Source organism: Apteryx rowi, unplaced genomic scaffold (assembly GCF_003343035.1).
Source record: "Apteryx rowi isolate R43461 unplaced genomic scaffold, aptRow1 scaffold_3, whole genome shotgun sequence".
NCBI lineage: Eukaryota > Metazoa > Chordata > Aves > Apterygiformes > Apterygidae > Apteryx > Apteryx rowi.
Window position 1 is genome coordinate 3606928 of NW_020449418.1, and position 26604 is coordinate 3633531.

At 36.3% G+C, this 26604-nt stretch overlaps 1 protein-coding gene across 1 annotated transcript in view; it reads right to left on the reverse strand.

Annotated features, from left to right (window-relative positions):
• Positions 1 to 447: 447 nt before the first annotated feature.
• The window catches only part of SMC3 (structural maintenance of chromosomes 3), a 26555-nt gene continuing 398 nt past the window's right edge, over positions 448 to 26604 (reverse strand). The window contains exons 2-29 of the mRNA XM_026069781.1: positions 22920 to 22995; positions 21129 to 21167; positions 20312 to 20379; positions 19856 to 19927; positions 19581 to 19660; positions 18932 to 19010; positions 17569 to 17686; positions 16833 to 17008; positions 16566 to 16646; positions 15972 to 16136; positions 15365 to 15486; positions 14553 to 14766; positions 12796 to 12899; positions 12485 to 12584; positions 11816 to 11976; positions 9949 to 10090; positions 8533 to 8683; positions 7355 to 7507; positions 6034 to 6185; positions 5425 to 5583; positions 4850 to 4957; positions 4300 to 4408; positions 3373 to 3620; positions 3025 to 3237; positions 2279 to 2470; positions 1931 to 2108; positions 1245 to 1351; positions 448 to 922 (exon numbers count right to left, since the gene is read on the reverse strand). Coding sequence (XP_025925566.1) covers positions 851 to 922; positions 1245 to 1351; positions 1931 to 2108; positions 2279 to 2470; positions 3025 to 3237; positions 3373 to 3620; positions 4300 to 4408; positions 4850 to 4957; positions 5425 to 5583; positions 6034 to 6185; positions 7355 to 7507; positions 8533 to 8683; positions 9949 to 10090; positions 11816 to 11976; positions 12485 to 12584; positions 12796 to 12899; positions 14553 to 14766; positions 15365 to 15486; positions 15972 to 16136; positions 16566 to 16646; positions 16833 to 17008; positions 17569 to 17686; positions 18932 to 19010; positions 19581 to 19660; positions 19856 to 19927; positions 20312 to 20379; positions 21129 to 21167; positions 22920 to 22995 — 3639 coding nt within the window. The 3' untranslated portion in view covers positions 448 to 850. The remainder of the gene's footprint in view (positions 923 to 1244; positions 1352 to 1930; positions 2109 to 2278; positions 2471 to 3024; positions 3238 to 3372; positions 3621 to 4299; positions 4409 to 4849; positions 4958 to 5424; positions 5584 to 6033; positions 6186 to 7354; positions 7508 to 8532; positions 8684 to 9948; positions 10091 to 11815; positions 11977 to 12484; positions 12585 to 12795; positions 12900 to 14552; positions 14767 to 15364; positions 15487 to 15971; positions 16137 to 16565; positions 16647 to 16832; positions 17009 to 17568; positions 17687 to 18931; positions 19011 to 19580; positions 19661 to 19855; positions 19928 to 20311; positions 20380 to 21128; positions 21168 to 22919; positions 22996 to 26604) is intronic.

A 26604-nucleotide genomic window follows, 5' to 3' on the forward strand; every position in this document is an offset into this window, starting at 1 on the left:
TGGTGACTGACACCTGGCCTAAGTTATGCTGGTCCTCCAGGCTGAAAGAATATGGGGGAATTATTACACTGGCCTTGGCAATTCCAGAGTGTCAGGGAAAAGAAAGTTGTCTTGATACAAATCTAGGGGTTTTTGAGACTTCTCAGTGTCTTCTGATACTTAAACAATTTTTTCAATTCAATAACCAGGATACTATAAATTTGTGTAGGTACAGATATGAGCTAATTTTCTGCTGGCATTTGGCTGATGAATCTAAACCCTGTCCAAACAAAGTCTGACAGCCATTGACTATGGGCAAAAAGGAAAAAAGAGAAGTACGGCTTGAACCAATAATTTTGTCTCATACTTCTGAAATTAGCAGCTCCAATATGATCAATACATTTACTCCATCTCAGTGAAATCCCCCTAAAGACAGACAACATAAACCAAAAACTTAACATATACAAATTACAGCGATAAAACCAATCATTTTAATTGAAGCTATTAAAAAAACATGTGAGGCAATATAAATGATAAAATTATAATTAGGAAGGAATAGCTAGCACTTTCTGAAAAGCTTTAAAACAGCAATAGGACACTTTACAAAAGATTTGAGGGAGGGGAATAAAACTTTCAAACTACAGGTACTGTATAAAGGTAACATTAACAATTATTTTATAAAATACAGCAACAGAGACAAAATGAGTACTCAAGCTCCTTTGAAACTAAACCTTCTGGGGTTTTGGTTAAAATGTATGTTCAAAAACTATTTTAAACAAGGACTAAGTATTTTGTATTTTAAATTTACAGTTCCCTGGCATAAACATCACACTATACACATCTTCCAAACAAGCTGTCAGTACACTTTCGTTTAACCATGAGTGGTGTCATCTTCTACAAAGTCTTTGGCCATTTCTGCTGTGATCACATCAATATGACTAACCTGGTGGAACAAGAAGTACGCAGCGATTAGAAATATCTCCCACAGAACAGAACAGCATTATTCCCAAAGGCTCCCATCAAGACTCAACAGGTCTATAACAAACATCTGGTTTCCATTTAAAGCAAATGACAAGGGACAGATGTAAATCCTTTAATTCTTCTTCAGGAAGGAGAGAGAACTTCTACATCTGACTACGAAATAACCAGAGATCCACCACTAAAATAAGCCAGGGCTCTCTTTGCAACTCTTAGGAAATGGAAAGTCCCATCTCAAATTCACAGCTTAAAGTTTTCAGTAAATACCAGAAGTAAAAATTATTTACCTTGTTTCTGAACTTTACACCATAGAACTTGTCAGCTGACTCAAGCAGTTCAGGCCTAAAAGTTGTTGTAATAAACTGAGCATGTTCAGCTAGTTCCATAATCATATCTTAAAAGAAAAGAACATAAGAATTCCTTATTAATGTCAGCCTTTCAATAGAATAGGACAAATCTTAATGCAAGACAGACAAAGTATTTTGCTATTCCTTGTTAAAAAAGTTTTGCTTACTAATAAAAAACAAATCAAGAATTGATCCATGCCTAGTTTTCATTAGGTTTTAGGTCTTGGTTCCAATATTAACTCTGACAAATCCAACCTCTTGACAAATCAGTGCACTATGCTTTTATGATGGAAAATAGACTAAGCACTTTTCCAACTTAATGCAGTAGAAGTTGGTTCTTAACCAAACCACTACATTTCAAAACCAGCAATATTTCCCCTACACTTAAACTTATTAAGGAGACCTTTAAACACTGTATATTAAGATAGAGCTTCTACCCAAAACTGAGTTCACAGAAACCTTCAAAAGGTACAGAGTTAACTTCTAACACACACATGGGATATTTATTTAAAACAGGTGCCTCTACGATGAAAGCCTTACTGAATCATCAGCAGGCATTAGAAGACAGACCATCACCTTCACCCACACTATTGTATGTTTAAAAATTAATTGAACTAGGCAGTTACCTGAAACAGCCTTTCTGTGCTGAGCATCCAGGGCTTGGTCGATTTCATCAAACAGGTAAAACGGAGCTGGATCACACTTCTGGATAGCAAATATCAGGGCTAAGGCCACTAAGGATTTCTGCCCACCAGAAAGCTGCTGCATTTCTCTCATTTCACCCTGTTTTCCTGTGAACGATACCTAAGAAAATGCTAACAGTAAGATGATTCTAAAATATTAAACCACAACATCATTTGCTATTGTACCGAATAAAAAGGATCCATTAAATGTTGACTTTTTACCATTTGAACTGTATTTATTTTAATCTAAAAGACTATTGAGAGTACTGAAACACAAATATTTCTCTTTACCCTTATGCCAACTCCAGTGAACTGGTCTACAGACGGAACACTGCTCTGTGATCCAGATCCCCTTTCGCTCTCAGTGCTGCCTTCACCTTCATCCTGGGACTGATTGCCTTCCACATCTCCTTTCTTCATCACTAATGTGGCTTTCCCACCAGGAACTAATTTCTGGAACACTTCACTGAAGTTTTTTGACACCTTAGAAAAAAAGACAGCCAAGAACAATTCAGGTTATTTCTACATAATGAAATAAAGTAGAAACAACTACTGTTTTCACATAATTGGGCTATGTATTTTCTTCAAGTCAGAGATCTGCATTCATGCTCAAGTACAAGTAGAAGCTGGAAACATACCTGACACATAAAAACTGCTCTAAAACCATTTGAACGAACTTTTTTTACAGTACAAGATAAGTCCATTCTCTGAATTAAGTGAAAGCCATTGCTATTGTTAGCAAAGGGTCTTACTGTGGTGTATTAAGTATTTTCCTAAAGAAATTCAACAGAAAGGAAGTATTCTAAAAGTTCACACAAAAGCCAGAATGGTAACACAACCAAGGCTAGTACTTATTTAAAAGGCTAACCTATTGCTTTTTCATTATTCAAAGAAAAAACACTCAGTTACAAGATATGGCCTTCTGTTATTATGTAATAGCTCTACTTCTCTTTTTTTCCCCCCCCCATGTAGCTGCTATATAACGGGACAATTTTATTTCAGCTCCACAGTCTCTTCATAACTGTTGCCAATGTTACCTGTTTGAAAGTCAGCTGAATAGCTTCATATTTCCTGAGCTCAAGTACATTCATTAGCTCCATGATGGACTTGTAGCCCCTGTCCAGCTCTTCTTGTCTTTTTATCAGTTTTTCCTTCTGTTCTGAGAAGTTCACAAACTGATCTAAAGCTTTTTTATTAACATGACTGTATTTCTTCAGTTCTGTATTACACTGCTCCAGTTTGCGGAATAGCTGCATAGGGAAAAATATTAACATAAGGTGAGTTTCAATTTAGCCACATTTGACACTCAAGATGAGTGTGATCCTGTAATACTACTTCAGATCACCAGCTTTGTTATAGCCTGATACAAAGCACACTTTTATTACCTGCTTTAAACTTAAAGTCTGGTATTTTTCAAAGGCCTCTTGTGGAAGTGAACCCAACTCTCTGATTTTCTTCATGCATTCTTCTTTCTTCTTGAGGAGCATGCCTTGCCTGTTAGTCATTTTTTCAAGTTCTTTTGTGTCATGGTTAATGGCATCCATATGTTCTTTTTCCATGTTCTTCCAGCGTTCCATGCTTTTTTGAAGCTCTTTAATTCCTGCTTCTGTTTTGTCAATAGAATTATCCAGATCTGAGATATTGAGAAGAAAGAGAGCACAAACCCCAAAGTGGTAAGTCTGTATGTCTGCATAAAATCAACAGTTATCCAGTCAACTATCTTAAAACATTATTTCTCTCTGGAGATATATATATACACATACATACATATATATGTATATATTTTTGTAAATACACAGAGTGATTAGAAAGTTAACATTAAGATAAAAAGCTGGAATACCCCTTTTTCACCTTCTCCATAAGTATATGGCTAAAGATCAAAGAAACAAGCTAAGGTCATGTTAAAGTCTAGAGAGATAAAATAGAAAAAAAATATATAGGTGATCCATACAGATGCTGTTTCCTCTTTGACAGCAACTTAGTATTAGATAGTTTAGGCAAAATTCAAGAACAATTATACAAGACCATGCCCGTATGAAAGTTGTTTCCAGAAGTACTATGTCCTGAAGCCAGAATTCTGTTATCACATATACATACTTACTGGGATAATCATGCACGTGCAATCATGGACAACTTTCATTTGTTTGACTTGTACAAAGTTCCAAGAATCTGTTACATAGCATATAACTACTGTATATTACTCGCATTAGATGACTGCTTTTCATATTATGCTCCATTTTTAAACCAAAACACAGTAGGCGTGAACTTTCAAAACAACAGGCAGTTTTGTTGGAAAAAGCGGTATTACCAACCATCTGATCGTGCCAGTGTATCTTTCACCCGTTTGTTGATAGCCTCAAGTTCTGATGTTGTGGCAGTAAGAACTGTGCCACCTTCTGTTTCTCGTAGCTCATTCAGTTCCTATGGGACAAAATGAATGCCAAACTTCAGCATGGGAGGGAACGGAAGAATAAACCAGGCTACCAAGTTATCTTCCACTACTCTTGATGTGCACACATGACTGTTAAAATGTGTTTCTAAAGTTTTATAGTTAAGTCTTTACAGAAATCAGTCATTATTGTAGCTCTAATTGAATACGGAACTCTACAAATACAATAGACTTCTGTATAGACGGTATGTTTTTGGTCATAATCTCACATTCTTAAAATACTGTGCTGAAATCCAAGAGAAACACATAACTCAGCTTCGATAAAGAGAAGCAAAAGCATCAGATTATTTAAGTATTTTAAGTTGCAACATACACAGTAGCAAATGCATATTTATCAAAACAGTAATATGCCAAAGCCCTAGAAATAAGTCAAGAACAGACTGCAAAAAATGCCTTTAAGATAAAACCCTTACTTGTTCCACTTGGTCTAAACGTTTTCTCAAATTCTCATTGAGATATGTTTCTACTCTTGTGATGATGCCTTCCAGTTTAATTCTCTCATTCAAAAGCTGTCTATTTTCCTGAAAAAATAAAAAAAGCATATTAATTGCCTCAAGTGACTCCCAAACAACTAACTTCTTCCTTGTTAAAAAAACTAAAGCAAGGAAAACATCTCTCTTCACAGAATTCAGTGTATGGAAATATCATACAACTCTTAGGACTGTTATTCTAATTTTAACAGATAAAAATAGTAAATATTTCTGCAGCTGCCTAGTGTCAGAAAAATCAACCATATAAGTTTGTAGTTTTGTTAAGCTCTACTAGCATTTGAATCCAATTCTTAAAATCAAGAGCTTTTAAGAGAATACTTTACACAATTATACTTTGCAGCTGAGAGAATTCCATACACTCCTGCCTACTACCAGTCAAACACTTGTTTAATTACAAAACACATTTATCATTAGTGACTTTTCATATGAGGGGACAAGATTTTAAGACACTGAAAGAAAGCTACCACGCTTAGTACATGACATTGAGTTCCTCTTACTTGCTGTAGTTGTCGAATTTCATCATTAAGAGCATCCACGCGTTTCTGATCTTCAAGACTGAGCTGAGACAACAAGTCTGTCCCCAGTTCTGCTTTTAATGATTCTCTAGTTGATTCCATAGCATGTAAACTTGCCTCCAAACTCTGCAAGCTGCGTTGCTACGGAACAGATTAAACAGAATCATTCCTCAGAGCTGTCTCCAGATTTATACGAATTTTACTTTTCTACTTACATAAATGCATTCAGCGTAGCATCTTTACTAAAAAAAGCCCAACCCACAAAGATACCACTTGGGCAACTATCTGGATCTTCATCAAATATTTAATTATTAATGTTATCTTTAGAAACATCTATCAGCTTGCATGTTACCTCCTAAATGGAAAAAACAAATTTTGAACAAAAGCCAAGGGGAAAAACAAAATGCTTGTTTTTTAAGTGGGAGACTTCCCTCTTTTAGTTGTCCCTCCTATATACTTGCTTGACAGTACACATTGATAGTAATCTTTTCATATTATGATGTTAACAAGAGAAGAATGCAAGTTTATCATGAATGTTAATGAAACAATAATATAAAACCAACAACAGCTTTCATCATCCTCTAATCATACCTTAGGCATAAAAGTCTTTTCAGATTGCTGCCTCTTCTCCTTCAGCATTTTCATCTCTGACAAAATACTGTCTCGAGAGGCTTTGAACTTTCTCTGTTGTGTCTCAATTTGCTGCATTTGGTTCATTAGCTGGTCAATCTCATTATTAATTCATACTCTGGGCTAAGGAAAATTCTCTACATGCTGTAAGACATTTATATCTACTGGAAATTCCAATTTTTATTCCCTCCCTATAAGGCCCCATACCAGAATTTCATAGACAAAACAATCAGTTGTACAGGAGTAAATGAAAAAGCGTCAAGAGAAATAACCTGAGCACCCTTACCAACACCAAGAACAAAGCAGGGAGGTTTCATTTTACTATTTTTACAGCATGGCAGTCAGAAGGATGTAAAGATACATTTGGACTTGTAAGGAAAACTAAGATCTTACAAAATATAGAAGAGCATATGCCTAAATTAAAAAAAAAAAAGCAGCAGTTAACCCTTACACAAGTCTAAGGCAAGAGAATGATTTTTTCACTCTAATTTTGGTATAGTGGCTTGAGCCATGACGTGGAGCTTACACAGGATTCTCAGTTTTAACTTATGTTGAACTGCCAGCATCATACAGTACTCGTATTACAATGCATCTTCTAACATTAAATCAACTTAACTGCCCTAAGAATTAAATAATTTCCCAGCACAGAGGTCATGATAAAATATATTCACTAAGTACTAAAATGCTTTGGGAAAACAGAATCAGTGACGGAATAGGAAGTTATCAGGAAGAGACAGAAATTTTGCTTTCAGCGTGACTAAGGTCTGTTTGCGTTACATTCTGCAGCTCACTGTCAGACTGCAGCAACAGCAAAACTCTAGCGCAACAAGGTGAAAACTTGATTGTAGTAAGAACAGTTAAGATTTCACCCATTACTCCATTAGACACACCCGCTGGTACAGTTACTATTTGTTAGTCAAAATTTCCCTGGACCAGAAAGTACGTGCAACAACATAGGAACTATTTCTTAACTATTCGTATTGAACTAAAAATTAAATAAAAAATGAATGCAATTCTGGCACATAAACAAGTTTTAGAATTTATTGTACTAGTTATGCAGCAATTTTCATATGGAGAATTTTTGTTCGTTTCTGTTTTACCACCAACTCCTTTGTTACTATAATTGCTACAGTATTATGCAGAACAGGGTTGCACAAGCAACAGTCAAAACAAATGCCACAGCTGATATGTAATATTAAGAAAAATGTTAGTCTATTGTTTTTGTCCATTACTGCAAAATGAAAGCTGTCATCATAACCCTTCAAGAACAACAAAAGGATATTTTCAATGTTTCTGCGTAAGTTTTCATTGAGTTTTGCTTCAAGTTCACCAAGTTCTTCTTCTGCCTTTCTAACATCTTTTTGCAATTCAAGACGAGACTTTCTTGTGTCATAATAACCACCCGTCAAAGCACCACGATGGCTCACTTGATCACCTAGTAACATAAGAAAATGACCGGATAAACCACACAGCATACACACTCCATAACGTTTAGAGTAGTTTCTACACTACAGTTCACAGAATAACCATAACATTTCAACCAACCTACAAAAATGCTTTATCAGTGTCAGGAATCACATCTATGTTTGTAATTACAAAACACTGTGTGAAGTAGTTATTAGCGAAATGTTTATTTTGGTATTCCATTTTAAGGTACATTTCATTGCTCAAGACTGCTACCATCTTCTTTCAGCATTAGCTAGTTCAACTTGTTTTTATTAACTTCTGAAACTATASAGTTTGCAGGAAAAAATCTGTTTATATGAAGAAGGAAAACACAAAAATGCTTAGCACTAACCAGTTAAAGAAAAACAAAGCATTTTTCATCTACTGTGAAGGAGAAAAGCAAGAGAAGCTGAGCAATTCTACAGAAGCAACATACTCCACAAGCCACAGATACTTCTAATAATTTCCTCCTCAGGAAATTTCCTTTAGGAAAATTTTCAGATTGTCTTCTCTAAGAGACAAACAGCAAACACAGTGAACCTGCAGGGAGACTGCTCTCCAAGAACAATCAATCATCAAGAGATACAGATAAATTCAGAGAACATAATGTGCAAGTATGAGGCTGGTATGCACAGGTATTCAGCTTGCACTCCTCAGTAATTAAGACTGCACATTTGCACCCTAAATACTGTTTTAAGCTGGTAGAATACACCATGAATACCCCAGGCTTCAGCTAAATTGGATAAAACATGAATAAAAACCTAATCTGCTTTCCAGTTCTCAGGACGGAGACACACAGCTTCTAACTTTTTAGATCATAAAGAAATTCAGTGACTTAGAAATTCTGTATTTTAGCACCGCACTTGTAACAGTTTGCACTTGGTTACCTCAGTCAAGTATATTATTTTAAACAATCTTCTTTTGATAACACTAAAAGACCATGCTTGATGAGCCTCTCTCACTCCAGCAATCCCATTTTCCCCACTAAATAATTTATGAAATTGCAAAATTTACCTTCCAGGGTAATACAATCCATAGTGAAAGCTCTGGCCAGCTGGGTGGATACCTCCATGCTACGACAAATTAGTGTCTTTCCAAAAACATGTTTGAAGGCTTTGTCAAATCTTGGATTGTATCTCAGTTTGCTGATCATAGGAATAGCATCCTGACAAGACAGTGATTTTAGTGAGAACAATACATTGACACAAATATGGCAAGTGCCTTGCAACTAGTTCATGCACAGAATGGAAGAGAGCCTCGCCCCCCAAAAATCCATCAAGAGTAGAAATACAATATACCTTCAAGCTTAAACAAGAACTTCTATTCTCCAAGTTTCAGTTAAAGAGATTCGCATCTCATTCACTGAAGACTAACGTTTGGCTTCACAAACAATAAGCTTTTAGGATGAAGACTTCCAGAACTGTGTATATCATAATTCCTACACAGGATGTCAAACTCTGAACCCAAGTTATTGGGTATTCTGAATGACTGCTTTGGAAATAAACAGCTGCTTGTCAATTAGATAAAAGGAAACACTAAACAAACATTCTCCAGATAAACACACAAAACTGTATAGAAATCAGGTGGAAGCTTCTGCAATTTAAGCTTTAAAGATCAAGGCTGAACTAAACTCATTTAGGTCAACTAGGAGTTTGCAAAGAATCTCATCTGAGTATTAAATTGCTACTGAAGCAAGTTTAAAAACTGTAATAAATTGGCCGCAAAAATATTTTCTTCTCTGTACTTTTTTTCTTAATGTGAAGAACAGTATACAAAAATTAATAGTTTCACTAATAAGGCTCTCCCAAAATAAGTATACCAGAAAAATGTGGTTATTTCCTGTTTATATTACTATTTTTATCTAAAAATCAACTTTTAAAGAATTTATTCTACCATGATTATTGTAGACAGCCATTATATTCATAAAATTAATTCACTACCTCAATTTCAAATAAGAGCAGATACCTTCTTGAAATATATTTCAGAGATACTTTTTAAATTGTTGTACCCGAAAGGTTTATTTCAAAAATACCACTGACTTCAAATAACTTTTGAGAAAGTATCATATCACAGTCATGGACCCTATCTTCTTCACCTGTCCCTGGCAGCCTTTCAGCTTAAAGAAGTTACAATTTGGTAATTCATATAATTATTGATGGTCAGGTTACAAGAAAGTTCTGCTTGCTTTTAGTACCATCTATGTACCACTTGGAAGATGCAAAGTTTAACTTTGAAGGAGCAAAACCTAGCAGGAAAGTAAATATTTTCCATATAAGAGCTTTTAACATTGGGAAGAGATATATTAGAAATAGTATTTAATTACACACATTCGACACCAAAGAAAGTGGGAGGCAATAAGCAGTGCAGAGAACATGAGGCTTTGTATTTAGGGAGGGAGTACAGAATGGTTCAAAGTGATCTCTAACTCACATTAGTCTCAGGATAAGCAGTATCTCTGACATCCAGCTTGTTGAGAGGCAGAAAGGTGACTTCTCCCGGAAGGTTCATTTTGTTAAATTCCATTAAGATCTTTGTACTGACCTCATCAGAATCCACAATGTGATAAAACAACCTAATTAACAAGCCCAAGAAACAAGCAAGACTTTACTGTGCTAAAACATCAATATTTTGATATAGGGAACATTAAGCATGCAGGTACTATTAGAGCGAACATTGGTACAAAGCTGTGTCGCATTTTCTCTTCAGTTGTAAGCACTGCTGAACCTTTGAAAAACCAAGTGGAAACACGTTTTACAAATTAATATCCACCCATTTCTTAATTGCTATAAAATGTTTCACTCATCAACTGCACATATATGGAAAAACATTTTATTCGCTTTCATTCAAATGAAATGAGCCAAAAATTTTACATTGTACCATCTGGTCACAGAATAAGCTCCCTAAATGTAGTCTTTGTTCAGCACTTGCATAGCTTGCTTTGGTCCAGTGTAAAACCTCTGTTCTCCATACACACTATTCAGCCTCCTCTGTTTACAGAGTTTGTTTCTAAATATGGCATCACACATGGCAAAAATAAAAGCCTCTGTGTACAAGCAACAGAAATGGAGACCACAGAAATCTCCCTTCCGATGACTGATAGTAAGTCTCAGAGTCAACTCAAATATGTGATCTGTCCTCCACAATTTCAACCGCAGTTTACTACTGCATTTTCCAAACCACAATAGGATTTTGAAAGAACTGTGAAGTGCTTAAAAAAGCTTTGTTCACACAGAAACATGTTTCAGAAGAGAGACAGCACTTCATATTGTAGTTCCATCAGCATTTCTGTACGAGTTTGCACAGATCACGTCACCTCGGTCCTCATTCTGCCCTTACGGCAACATCCAATCCCCCCCCAACCCCCACATCAGACCAGTCCCTCAATTTCCTGCATTAGAGGCACACAAAAATCTGCACCAGCACAGTACAAGGGACAGGAAGGAGAGGGCTGGAGAGCTCTGCAAGTACCACTGTCACCAAAATGCAAAACCACAATCTGAGTGTTTACAGTACAGCCAGTGATTACAAAACAGGGACGGATGAGCCAAATACCAAAGGAGTCTGAGAAAAACTTCAACTTTTAATACAAAGGCAACAATACCAATACCAACCACGATTCAGTCATGAGTTTAGAACAGAAATACTGAAAGGAATGAAAACCTGGGAATGGCAAAGAGATCAGTTTTCCTTCCCGGATAATGATTGTCTGTGCTGCTATCATCTCCATGACTGCACCATGCCCTGCTTAAGGCTACTTAAATTAATTTGAAATGTCAGATGGTGCAGGAAGTAGTGGACCACCTAACAGGCATTTCTTCTAGGACATGTATTACACACTGAGAGACTCATTAACTACTCACCATTTCTCAGACAGCTTTTAAATGGCAGTTCTTGACAGTCTGGAGCCTACTGTCACACATGACATCTTCTAGTGGGGCAAGTAAAGACTCCTATTGATTCATATCACAGTTGCCTACTGTAGGATTCTTTACCCTTGAACATGCTGCCTGCTTTATTCAATAGGAATCAGCTTTATCAAACCTCCTGGCAAATACCAGGAGGCTTTTTTTTTTTTTTTGAGACAAGATTAAGGATTGGTTTTTAAACAGGTAGAGTTCCTGGCTCCTTCTTAAAATTGTGAAAATTTGATGATGATATACAGAATGAACTTAGTTTGACAAAAGAGCTCAAAATTAAGAGAATAAAACTCTCAACAGGAACCCGCACTAGCAATTAAATTGTAATGTACGGGCTACTGCAAATGCTTTAACAAGTAACATTGAAAGTATCTAATTACCTGTTCCCTGCAGTAACTTCAACACAAGTGTAGAAAGCTGGTTCACACTCAAAGTTATTCATCACAATGCCATGATAGCCATTTAGAACATGCTGGTTTATGCCTTTTCGACGGAAGTGCTCCAGAACTTTGTTTATGCTGTCTATACCATTTAAAATGGCCTGTTAAAAAAATAACTCATGTTATTCCATTGCAGCTACAAGATCAAAAGGAAAAAAAATCCATTTCATCTTCAACTTTATAAAAAAAGTTGGCCTTCATTCTTTCTAAGTTCCTGCTGAGTAAACTATGACTTTCTCTAAGGAATATAACTTTAACTACTTAAGAGTCTGCACTTTAAGGTCTGTTAATTTTTTTTAAGCAAGAAGAAAGTCAAAAGAAGTTGTAGAAGTATTTTATTTCTACCTGCTCTCCTCACACTTCAGTTACCTTAACCCTACTAACAAAATTCACTTCAAAATACCCCTAGAGCTATAAATATTTGAAAAATACAGCTCAGAAGTAATTTGCCAATTTGTACTATGACAATAAGACCCAATTCATACTATGACGCTAAGACTATAACCAAATGAAGTAATTGTCATATCTTTCAGATAAAACTGATTTTACCCTTTAAAAATAGGAAGAAAAGCTTCTACAAGGAATTCTGAAAGATACAAGGTTTCTTACCTTTCCTGTTGCTGCTCTAAGAAGCTGCTGTTTCTTTTCTAGGTCTTCTCGCTTTGCAGCAAGAGCCTGTTGTTCTGCATTCTCTTCTCTCCATAGGTAACTGCAAAACAAGAATAAATAAAATATGTTAAATGTGAATTAAGTCTGAAGATAGCTTTTTCTTCAAAGACTGATAATCTAATGGGAAGCTAAGTGCAGAAGTTCATACATGGCTATATTTAAAAACATACCTACATGCCATGTTAACAACTACACAGTTGGGGTCCTTCATATTTAAGTGAGATTCAGATATATTTCAATGAATTACTAACTTTCTTTCGCTCTGTAGTTCATCCTTTTTATTTTTCACTTCATAGTATTTCCTGTCCAGTTCTTCAACACGAGCCTTCACTTCATTAAGATCCTGGTCCAGTTTCTAATACAAAGAAAACAGCACTATGAAACTACAGCTATGTTCAAAATCTTTTTATTCAGTATTATAATTACTGTTTAAAATTCAGAAGCAATGCCCACAGTTTTCCACCAATTTGCAACATAAACTGCAAAAGCACTAAGGATGAGTAGTTCTTTATAAGTCAGCAGTAGCAAAGCAGAGTGGTAAGACTGCAAGGCAGGCACAGAGCTGAATAAAAACAAAAAAAAAAACAAAAAACCCCTGTGCTTCTAGGTGTTACAATGAAATAGCTCACCATAAGTCAGAGTAAGAAAATCAAAAGAACTATCATATGCATAACTACCAAGTGCAATTATGCTGTGAAATAACATCTTATAAGAACATACATACTAGTCTTAAGTACCACACCATATTGCTGTCACTTTTGCTGTCATTTTAGCTTGCTCTTCAGTAGTATATACATTTTACCACAACTGCTGTCTTAATTGTGCTTTTAAGCACCAGCCAACGCACAGTCATCTTCCCCTCACTCTTAGCACCCTTCATTTCTTTAAGCAGCTTTGGGCTAGCACACAGATTATATTTTCATAGTTACCTGTGTACGAGAGAACTAGATGTGCTCTCAAAACAGTTAAGTTTTTTCAACAGTAACTTTGCAAGCTCTGCATCAACTTTTCCTGGGCAATCTCCCCTTCAAACAACAATAAAAAGCTATACAGCTCTTTCAGTCTTATCATAAACCAACATTCATCAAGGGAAAAAGCAAGCCAAGATAAAGGAATCAAGGCCTCTCCAAATTTAACATCATCTTCCATTCTATAGAAAAATTGAGACAGAGCAATACAATACCAATACAAGCAAACAACCAGGGATAAATGCCAGTTCTTTCATTCGTCAACTCGGAGAATCATTATTTCAGCCAAATAGTGTATTTTAACAGAACGCTTTCTTCTTCTTACAGCTACATTACTAGATTTTGTCAAGCAGATTCTTGATTTCAGATGTATTACACAGCAGGGGCTAAGAACATCAGCACATGCAGGGTAGCATCATTGGCACTCGATGCTCTCTTGACATGAGAGCAAAGGATTTTCACTTATGTAGCTCCCAACAGGAATGATGTTTTCAGATTGTATTGCTACATTTGCAGTGTAAGAGCTGTTCCTAAGAGCACAGGAATTAAGCTCTAGAAATGATGCAGATATTACCACTGAAGATGACTCAGATGCATCTGCTAATGCTGATTGGGACCCTATTCCTAGCCAGAGGTAATTGTGGTGCAAAGGTGCGGTGCTCCTAGCAGAATTTAAAAGACATTGTTCTTATCTCCTTTATTCCCCAGAGGAAAAACATCCAGTGTTCACTGCTATAAAACATAACAAATGTTATCTGTATGGAATGGTTACGACGGGAGCAAGGCAGCTCTGTCTCTCTTCTTGACAATTCAGGCCAGACGCTTTGGGGAAAGAAGAACCATAACGAAAACAAAGAAAAATCTGAGGCAGTTCTAAAGCAGTTTTAATGTACCTATGTTTTCAATAATACACTTTTAAAAGACCCCCAACAAGAGAGTCTCTTGTCTTCATTTTAAATAGGTGCTAAGGTCTTACTCAAAAACCTATTTTGGACAAACTGCCTTTAGTCCTTCCCTCAAAAAATAATCTGAAAACTTACACTGTATTGTTCCAAATTCTTCTCCTTATTGGCCTCTGTATCCTCTAAATCCTTGTGTATAGCTGCAATCTGTCGCTTCTTGTCATTGATGGCTTGATCTAGAGACTTCAGTTCTTTCTTTATCCACTTATCCCTTTCTTCTTTGGAAGTAAACTGGCTTCCTCGACCCTGTTTTGCATAAAGGTCTGTTCTTTCCTGTGTAGCCTGGGCAAGTCTAGTTTGAGCAGGGGAAGACATAGGACACATCATAAAGAAGTTCTGAATTTACCTAGAGCAAGCATTAAAAATCACCAAAAGAATTGTCAGAAAGTGTCAAGCTAGGCTCTAAAATTTAAGCATCAACCAGTAACAAAAAAGAAAAGGATCATCTGTTATAAACTACACAATCACAAGAAAAGACTAATCCCTAGTTTTTTTGGTTAAGCTTAAGAAGAATTTTCTCTCCCTCCCCTCAGATCAGGTAGGCTTATTTTCCAAGTCTTCAATATCTCTTCTTGCTGTTTGTTAGCCTTAGTGGCATGTCAGTCTTTCAGCTTTTGTAACGATATTCTTGAGAAACAGTTTTCTCACTTACCACCTTTTCCGCAACAAGCAAAAATACTACCCGGTCACATTTAAACAGTAACCTGAATATTGATCCCCCCCCCCCCAACTCCTTAACACTAAAAGAGGCATCTCAGTAGGCCACCTGTGCGTCTATATAGCCACCCAATTCTCAGGCAGCAAGTATAATTCTGACTGTACATCACTGTTCTGATAGTATCTCTACCTCCTAAAATTATTTGACTCCTCATTGTAAAAATAACACAGACCTGGCAATTCCTCTCTCTTCTTTTTCTTTTACACTGTTGAATTTGGGCTCTGTTTCTGCTAATTCTTTCTGCTTCTCCTCAATTTTCTCAAGAAGCTTTTGCCTCTCCTTTAACAGTCTTTTCTGAAAACGAAGCAGAATAATATTTAAAGTTAGCCAATATCAGAAACTATAATATTATTAAACAAATACAATTAAAATACTCTTTAGAAATGTGTAAGAATGCAAAACACTATTGCTTATCTCATACTCTCCTGCTTGAACATATGACAGCAGTGGATTCAGTCACAATAAGGGCAGCAAAGAAGGATGACAAAAACATTCTTGAAAAGGTGTAGCCAAACAATGTAAGTAAGGAAGGTCAGCACAGGTCGAACAACCAAGTCCAAATTAAGAACCTTAAAGAAAAACCTCCTTCCCAACACTTCCTTTATCATATAACAAAGTAAAGAAGAGATCAGGATGACTGTAGGTGCTTGATTTTGCAACATGCGATGAGATAAAGAATCCTTCTTGTTAAAGGATTCTTCTTGTCTAAAAAGAAAACTTATAATACAAGCACACTACCTTGAATCTATCACACTTTATACTTCACCTTTGTTACTTACTCTTTGTTCACTGTTGCCAGCTAATTCATCCTGTAGGTCCTTAGCCTTAAGCTCTAACTTAGTCCTCTGTTTAATCTGCTCCTGTCTTTCAGCACTAAGTTGTTCTTTCTCTTCTTTCATTGCAGAAATCTTAGTCTTCAGTTCTCGAACCTGCCGTTCTATTTCCTACACAAATGTTAAGCACGTAGTATCTTAAACACTGTATGTATACCATAGTCAAGTCCAATGCATCAATGTTCAGTATCTATGAAAATAACTTGCAACAGAGCATTACTATGCAATCAAGAAACTAAGAAGTCTGAAAAATTCTTCCCATTTTCCAAACAGAATGAAGGCACAGATTAGAATTTAACATGTTTTCAAAGTTAACTGCTTAAGCTCAAAATGTAGGAACTCTTCTCATTTCAAGTTAATTAACTCCAGGATCTGTGTCTGAATTCAGACTTAGATCAAGTGTTCACACACACACACAAAAAAAATGAAGCAATTCAAAGAACAGGACTACTACAGTCAATTAAATTATGTGTATTCCATTAAAAAAAAAAAGAAGAAAGAAAAGAACCTCTTGAAAGAGTCCTTGTTAAATATTTTTACCTCCATTTTATCTCTGGCATCTTGCTGTGCATCTCTCAGCTGTCTGGATTTCTCTCCACTTGTCTCTCGTTTGGCAGAAAGCTGCAGGGAAATATAGTATAATTAGCAAGAGTTTAATTTAGTAAACTTTACTTTCAAAAGGACAAAAGTAATGTGTTATGTTAGCTAAGGACGTTGACAAGATTCTACCAAGGAAGGTAAGGAGATGTCTGCATAAAGCAGATTGAGAGTTCATGTTATATTTTGTAGGGAGACAAGATACTTCACCTCATCAAGCTTAGCCCGAGTTTCATTAAGCTCCTGATTATAAATTGTGTATTCTAAGGCTCTCCTCATTTTATCCCATTTCTGGTACTGAGCTAGCTCTTCTTTCTCCTCTTCTAGAGTATGCAGTCGCTCTTCAATGTATTTCAACAACTCATTGATCTTCTCCCGCTTGCCCTCTTTAGAAAAGATGAGATAGAACTGCTGTTAAACATTATAATATATTCCTATAGCTCTAAAGCTTCTTAATCTAAGCCGTTAACTATTGATCAACAATTATTAACATACAAAGAAGAATGGATGTCCAGAATTTCCCGAAAAAGCCATCCTAGTATGAATAGCAGAACTGCTAGTACTAGTTACACAAGACACAAATATGCATTTTCTTGGTTCACAAACGTAATTACAGACACTACATAAACTTTAGTGTTTAAGTAACAGTAAACAGCTTGGATTTTTTTGGATCAGTGCCAGCTGATGATAATCTCACCCACATGCTTAGAAGAGCATACCAGCTACCATTTTAACCTAACTAAAAAGGTTGCTCTATTACTAAAAGGACATATCAAGTCATTTATTAAACCTTTTCAGATATTTAAATTCAAGGAGGAAATATAACATACTCTGCTTTATTTAACATATCACAAATAAAAACCAAGCAATTAATTTTACTGAAAAAGGCATAAACCTTTAAAGAACTACTGTGGCATAAAACGTTCACTCTTTAAACTATTTTTACCTGTTTCCTTCATTAGTGAAATACTCTCTTCTTTACGTTCATCATACACTCTGGTACCAGCTACTTCTCTTAATAACTTCAGTCTCTGAGAGTCAGGAGCTGTGGCCATCTGGTTGATCTGAAAATTCAAGATCTACAATTTCAGTATCCTGCTCTGGATATATAGATTATCACAACAGATCAGAGACTGTACTTTTTCCTCTGTGCTTGCTTGCCTGAGGTTTTGGTAGGAAGACTCAGATTTCTAGTTTATACCATACTGTTCTCCTTATGAGACAATAACTTTAGGACAGCTAGTATTCTGCTTCCAATTCACTTTTGTTGGTTTTCAAATGCTACCAGTTACTGCTGAAACTCAAGACGCCAGTATTTTGTAGACTGAAGAAACTCCATCAGCTCAAACTTACGTGCAGAGAAACTCATGCCTGGGCTTTTAAGTTCTGCTGCTAAAATCACCTAGCTGAAAAATCTCTATTAACACCATACCATTATGTACCCATTAATATAACGCTAAAGAAGTCATACAATTACAGCTGAGGTCAAATTCACTCTCCTTCGACAGAATTTCAGTGGCTGCATCCTTCTAGAAGTAGAGAACTGTTTGCAACTGATACAAACTTTCAGCTCTAAAGGAACATTTATTTATGTTGATAAACATTTGAAAGACCGTATTTCTGGGTCAGCATTGCTGCTACCAAGTCCTCCTCAGGCATCCTGCATTCCTCTTTTTAAATATGCCTTTCTAGAACCTTTGGGAGCCAACAGTTATCAGTGTTTTCATCCTGTCCCACCCCTGTGAGTCATTAGAAGTCATCACTGTTCTTTGTTTCCAGATCTGGGTGTCTTTTGAAAGGGCTGGGGTCTTGAAGACCTGCTAATCTGGGTGCCATTGATACAGGCCATGCTGAGAGCCCTTTCCCTATTGTGTGTTCCTTTTGGTGCCTCCAGATCCAGATGCTCTCATTCTTTCTCCACACTATTCTTAGCCTTTGTTATAATTCTCTACAATTACTCTCATGTCTCATCTTAAAGACTTGTAAATCTAGGAATTTGCACTGAAAGAAGCAAAACAAGTAAGGCTTTTTATATTTAAATAAATACAAAAGCATGTAATTGCAAAGATTATCCTGGAAAAACCTTTTACAAATATCAACATTTAACCCATTATTAACCCATTATTCACTACATATACTACTGTAACAGTAACATTTACAAAAGGAGCATCTACAAAAACTAGTTTGAAACTAAAAGTTTAAAGTAGATTTTAGGGTTTTTTACTTTTGCAATAGAACTAAAACCTGTCTTTCAAGAAACAGAATACTTTTGATAGTGATTTCTTTTGCTTTGTGAAAAAGAATCTTACCTTTCCTTGTTTGACAATATAGTAGGGATTACTGCGAGAAAATCCAGCACTTTCAAGAAGATTCATTACATCATTTTTCCTGAAAGTAGTATTTTGAATGCATTAAGAAAACAAACTTACAGCAAGTGACAGCTGCAAAAATACAGTAAAGTGTCACAATTATATATCAAATACTATGATCACCGTATGCAATGCATACAACATTCAAAGAAGTTTCTTATTTCGTTAATAGAGAATTCTAAAATGAAATAAGACAAAGAATGAAAACAATATAACTTTGGAAAGAAATTAAGAAAGAAGCACTTCGCAGCACAAAATGCAAATACAGGTAAAGATATCACAAAGAAGGATATGAAACAACTTAAATTTTGATAACTCGTGTATTTAAAAAAAGCCCTGAAAAAATATTATATAAGCAACTAAACAGCATGTTAATGAATGGATTAATCCATAAATTCAAAGTCTGCTGTCTATTATGCAAGGACTGCTGTCAAACTACTGGTACTGTGCATTATACACCTAAATTATTGCTAGCAATGAAACTCATGAGAATTAATTTGTTTCAGGCTAGAGAAAAGTATTTTGTATGACTAGAGTATTTTACAGTAATATCACTCAGCTCATTTGGGTAAGGAAAAGAAGTACCTACGTCACCATTTTCTTGTCTAGGAAATATTGGTCTTTTTTGGCTCCAATGACTCTGCGAAGTGAAACTTCCTCTTTATCAATCTTAAGAAAAGAAAACAAACAAACCCCAATAAATTGAGCTGCTTGCAATAGCTATGTATAACTAATCCAGAACGCTTACAGCACTTTCTACCAGATCTGGCTCAAAAGCAAAGCTACYGTACTGAAGACGTTTTTAATACTAAGCTTTAGAGCCCAGAATTACTATCTGTTTCTGAAGTAGTGTATTCAACTTACTGGTAACCTGTTGTCCGAATTGTCAAAAATAATTTCCACGAAAGCCGAAATAACACGAGGACCTGTACCTTCCTAAGAAAGGAGAACATTTTGGTTAGAGATTTCCCTCTTCAGAAGGATTTTGGAATTATTTATCTCCCCTTTTCCCTGACAATCATACTTTCCATTTCCTTCCAAAGATTTGAGATTCAAGATCTATGTAAGATTCAGTAAATATTTTTATTTCTGAAAATCTTGGATAGACATCCACAGGCATGCATTAACTACCCATAATAGCATAATGTATTACTTTGTAACAACTTTTGTCAAAGGAAAATGGGAGAAAAAAAAATGTTTAAGGATGTTTCCAAAATAACTGGCTTAGAATATCCACATTCCAATAATCTGACAATGCTGTAGTAACAATCAAAAGCTCTAACTTATTCTTTTGTCTTGTTGTTATACACCTTCACTTACATGCAACAAAGCCAGTCGCTGCTCTGGGCGAAGATGACTGAACTCATCGCTGAGGACAAACTGAATTGCTGTAATAAAATGGCAAGAAAAACAAGATTTGTTCTTTCCTTTATGAAGGCTATTCAGCTGTTTCTGTAGCTCAAAACAGGCTTTTCTTTAAAGAGTTCTCATTGTTGCTGTCCTACTCGTTCACTTCTAAGCATTAGTAATTCCGCATATGCAAGGGTTCATGAGCTAGCAAAATTTCTTCTATAAAATCCAGCTCAGCACACAGCTAGATCAAAAATGACACTAAAATACTTTACTAACAGCTGGAAATTCATGCATACTACCATCACAAAGGGGCTACTAACATCTTTGACTAGCCTCTTTGCTCCTCTGCTGAAGCTCTCACCCCCCAAAACCCACCATAATCATACTGTTAAAAGGTTGTATCTAAACAAGCTATGCCATGCTTGGAGGGAACTGGCTTAGAATTTAGCCAGCAAGAAGAATGTTTAAAGTAACTGCAAATGCTGTGATCTGCTTGCAAGTTTGGTGACTTCTAGAATCAGCTTCCTTTTGTAAATACTCTTTGCCATTTGAAAAAAGAAAAAAATCTTAGAAGGTTCTTAATAAGAGAAGCTGAATATTGAGGAAAAAAACAGGTGAATATTCAACGGGTGCATTTAGCCCTTTTTCCTTCATCACTGACAACTAATGACCTACCTGACATTCCCAGTTAAGGAAGAAATGTTGATAAACAAACTTGTGGCAGGAAAAAACAAACAACTATATTACCAGCATCCCAATGCTAGTAAGTAAAGCCCATACTCACCATAGAAAAAGTTACTCTTTCCAGACCCATTTCTGCCCACTGAAAATTAAAAGCAATACAAAGCATAAAACCACAAGTTGAAATAAATTAACACTGCAATATACATTACAGTATATAAATATATGCAAGAGCAGAACCCAAATGTAACACAGCTAGACAAAATAAAACCTCAAGGAAAGAAGACAAGCTTAGCAGATGGATCACTTAGTCACTGCCTGTGAACAAGACAGAATAATCCCTTCCCCAGTCAAACACATTACAGCAATTTACAAACTACAGCAATATTCCACAGTCAGAATAATGGTTAAAGCAATCTAACTTACTTCCATCATTCTATTTTGAATACTCATTTCTTAGTAGGGAAACACTAGACCATAAAAACAATTCCTATGGTCCCAGTATCAATCTTTTATATTTAACCAAAGGAAATTACATGCCTGTACATTCAGACTGATTGTGCACTGTATAAACTCTGTAATAATTCAGCAATTTTTTGTTTAAAAAAACCTGAAAGTATCGTTTTACATTTCAAAAATTGCACTGCACTAACATACCTTAACTGCAGTGTTCATTCTGATGTTTTAGCAAAGCACTGTCTTGTCTTCAAGATCAGCACCTTTTGTTTTAACTTTAAAACTGCTTGCCTTCTAAGACCAACAAGCATCCTAGGTTTTTCATTCCTTCCTGCTACCTGCTCTTTGCATTAAGAATTACTGTCCCTACTGCCTCCCAGCACAGACTCTTCATCCCCAACACTCTCTGTATATGAATGCAACAGAACCTGCTTTGCCAATAACCCAATTTCTCTTCCACAACTGACACTCATGCATGTTGTCAAGTTATTTACCCTGCTCCACATCCCATTGTTTCCTAAAATATCATAGGAGTAATGAAGGCATCATTATTAAAATCATGCTGTAAATTTCTTATGAAATTGCCTTAAGGCAAACAATGGTAAAACAAGATTCCACTCCCCCTCATCCTTTATAAACATTTATTTCTGGAGGAAGTTTTAGCTTCCATTAAAGTAACATAACATATTGGGACATGCTGTTCAAGTAGTATGCACAATATTTCCATTCTCAGAGTAAACCACAACTATCAATCTTTTTTGACTAAAATTGATTGTTTTATTTGGGTCAGCAGTCTCAAATTGCTGCGCAGTCACTAAATTCAGTGAAAATGATAAGGTGAGAGTACACATCCATGAGCGAAAAGAGGAAGAGGCATGAGAATGGTAGGGAACAACATTCTGTTAACTAGGTAGATATAAAACTACACTTTAAAACTTGTATTATACTTAAGACCCCGCACTCTAGAAATTAATTCCTCCAAATTGGGAAGAAGAAGGATCATTACTGGTTTTCTCTGCACCAGCTTAGGTAACCAATGTGCTTACTTATCAAAAATGATCACACACACACACAAAAAACGAACAAAACAAAAAAAAACAACCCTACCCCAAACAAAAGCTCTCTGCCCTTGTTCCTGCAAGGATAGCCTTTAAGGTGACTTGGCTAATGCAGAGGTCTACACATATGAAGAAGTTCACAACACTCAATTACTAAGACACAGGCACACTGTTGTCATAATAAAATTGAATGCTAGCATTACTTTGCTGTAAATGGAATGTATCTTGCAACAAGTTACAGACAACTTTAAAGAAGTTTCAGGTGTAGAGAATATAAATACAGTATTGAAAGGTAGGAAGAATATTAAAAAAACCATAAAGGATTCTAGGTTAAATGTAACAGTGTAACACTAGCTGGTGTTAGAAGTATCAGAACTTACCAATGACATTGTGCTTTGGGCTGAACGGATCCACAATGGTTTGGTCTCTGTAGCTTCGAAACCCTTGAATAATTACCTAATGGAGAAGTGAGATATTTAAACAAAGTTATCTCTATTCTTATACAGTTTTTAAAAATAAGATTTCACAAAATATTTAGATCAATTATAATACACCTGATTTTTTTTTCCATTTCAAACTTTCATTTCAAGAGCAGCAACTTGCATCGTAAGACTCTGTCCCTCACCTAATTATCAGTTCAGCAGAACAGATTTTTCTCCCCACATCATACGAGATATTTATCTAGACCAAAGCATAATCAGTGGGAGAATTCTGCAGTAAAGTAGTCTTTCTGCAACAGTATAAAACTACATGAAAAGATGCATTTGTATCAATATTACATACAAGAAAGAAGCCCCAGAACAACAAGCACATGTCCTACTGGGGTCAGAATATACTTAGTTTCATAACACAATCCACACAGACAGCATAAGAATTCAATTTACAAGTTCTAAGTAGAGCAGTCACAGACTGTAAAAGTTACACCAGACTGTTCACCTACTTCACATTCAAGAAAGTCTCAGTTAATTATTTTGTTTCTACTACACAACTACAAGAAAAAAGTCTAAACATTAATATGCTTACCAGTGTCAATATGAAGTTATGAGACACTACATAAGTCTTCATCTTCCCTCCCTATCTACCATGCATAGGTTAGACTTTTTCACTGAAATGTTTACTACTGCTTTTTATTTGCACCATACTGACAACCTAAAGGGGAGGAGGGGGAAGTGATCGTCATTGCAGTTAATTCACTGCCTAAACGGACATATGCAAACCTACACATTTAATTTAGAGAGCCAGGCAGCAAACTAATCTAGAAGCATGTCAAGTTTCAACTCTTTAGTTAAATTTAGTAGTCATCTGAGGTTTGTCAGGCCAAGTAATATGCAACATATGGAGTGATTGTATCCCAACACTTTGGTTCTGCATAGCAGCAAAACTGATCCAACTTCCAGCATGCATATTTCAGCATTAAGCAACCCCTTCCAGCTATCAAAGCTGTTCTGGAAGAATATACAACAGCTTTGCTCTGCTCTACTCTACTCAACAAGACATCTATCAGAAAGACACCAGCCACCCGAAGTTTTTGATGTTTGCTTACAAAAGGACTAGAATTGATCTTTAATCTTTGTGTTGTTCCCCCTAGCTTTTCTCCATCAGAAGGAAAATGCTGTTAAAATAATGCCACCAATATTTAATCACAATAGTTGTTCTTCATTCTTCACAATAAGATTTGTTCAGAAATATATCCTAACATGTTTTGCTGCCTTCCTAGCATTATTATTGCTTAAGCTAGGAATGAAAAAAATGATTTAGAATATATTTTGTTTGCAAGACCAAGTCACTATTCTACCACCATTTTCTGTATTTCTAAACCTGCCACTTCTTCTCTTATTTCTTCAAGTGTATAAATAGTCCATGTTCTAGAACGTGAGCACACTACTAGCTACCAGAGAAATGCAAAAAAAAAAAAACCCCAAAACCTAAAAGGACTAGAAAAAGTACTAAAAACATTAAAGCAAGCTTTTCCTCTACTACAAAAAAAACCTACACTAACTCTACACCTGAATAATTCGAGAAACAAGTATTTTGAGGATCACATTTATATTCTGCAATGTTCTGGTAGTACATGCTAGACAAACAGTGGGAGATAACTCCATGCATAAAATTTACCAGACAAGAGACAGGGAGAACAAGATGCCCATTCATTCACAGAAGTTTGATCTTAGTCGCTCCTCCCCACCACTCTATTTGATAGCTCATAATCAGGGAATACCACAGAAAATGCCACCTACTTGCTTTAGTAAATTAAAACTGTTTCACTGACAGTGTGAAAATGCCATGCCAGACAGCAAATCCAACACTGAGTTTATTAAATTTTAAACACAATACAGCTTAAAGGCATTGACTAATCTTTATGGAAAGAACCATTCTCCCTCCTTCCAGATGCTGCACTTCCCTGGTTAAACCCTCTTTGCAAAATTATTCCATTACTAAAATATGAAGCTAAGGATAGGGACAGGCAGAAAAGCATTGATCCTTGACCATCACAAATCAGATCTAAGCAACAGCAACATATTCTTTATTCTGGAAAAAGAAATAGTCCCTGCCACATCCTGCAGTACTTTGTCCATCTTTTTTTTTTTTTTTTTTTAAACTGCAGGTGTTTGTGATCCCTTTTCTGCAGGCAAAATACAATTCTCAGTCATCACCATCAGTTACAATCACTGAAGTACCTGCACTGTATTCAGATCTAAACCCAAAGCAACTGTGTTTGGAAATAATTTAGAATTTCAGAATTTAATGGGCCAAGCAATAAGCAAGTTTAAGACAACGCACTAACTGAACGGGACCAGTCATTATGGCTGCGAACACAGACACTTCCCCCAGGAGCCAGCCTGCCTCCCGCTCCAAAGGAGCCTTTCACAATAACCGTCAGCTCTGCCTCAGCATCGGCGGCTTTCGGGGAGCAACAGATGCAGAATTCTTATTCTGGTCCTGCTACCAGTTCCAGGCCACAGCAACTACATTCACCCATGCTGGTTTATGAAAGAAAGAAATAAAAACACTGCCCAAACAATGCTGTTTTCCCATTCACCAGTTTTCAAAGGGAARTTAAAAGAGCAGCAAAAAATTTGGTTGCTAGTATTTTTCCCGTTTATCTCTCATACCCTAAAATTGCCTGGATTGGAATAATCTACTTTATTCCCAAAGCAATCTGAAAGTCTCTACAAAAAGCTGAAAAAAAACCCCAAGCATTGTTTCATGGATATTACTATACAGGCACAAACTTTTGCCATCTACATACCCACGCAACACTTCAAAGCTATGATACAAGCAGACTTAGAACACCATTCTTTTCCCCAAAAAGAATTTTTCTAGATGGCTTCTCACATCATCCATCCTACATATTCTGAATCTTCACAACTTTTTCACTGCCTTGTAGAGCCTCAAATCAAGACTTAAATCATTTTAATCTTCAAAGTTCAGGAACGATTTTGGTTCCACCAGTAACCTTTATTTTATTTCTTTCTGATGTTACCTTCATCCTCTTTATTCTCTGATTCACACGTTGTTATGCTCTCTTTTATGCGGACCCTACCAGTTTCATTTGAACATGCATAAATAGTGGTAGGAAAGCAGCCATAAAAATTAAACCATGCTATGCAACATGCAAGATTGCAGGGATATGCCACAGCAGGTATATATTTCAGTCTTGAAAACTGTTTGGAAAAGGGCCGTGCACAGGCTTTCTCTTTAACTGAACGGTAGCTGTAGTTTGCTTGTCAAGGGTGAGGCGCACAGCCCAAATGGTCCATGTCCGGGGGTCCAAGGCGCCACCCCAATACAAGCAGTAACTCTCCCGGGAGAGAGGAGAGTCAGAAGCGCTTCGAGTTGAAAACTTAAGTACAGGCATACCTCCTCGCACCAATGCACACACAGATTAAAAACAAACGAACAACAACAACAAAATCTTTAAACAGCTGAAAGGCGCCTCCCGGCAGCTGAGTGCAGTCCTTCGCTTACAAGCCCCGCGCGGGGACGAGTCTCCGGCCCACGGTCCGTGGAGAGCCGAGGACACCAGGCTGCCCGGTCCGGAGGGCCCCCACGGGGCCCGACGGC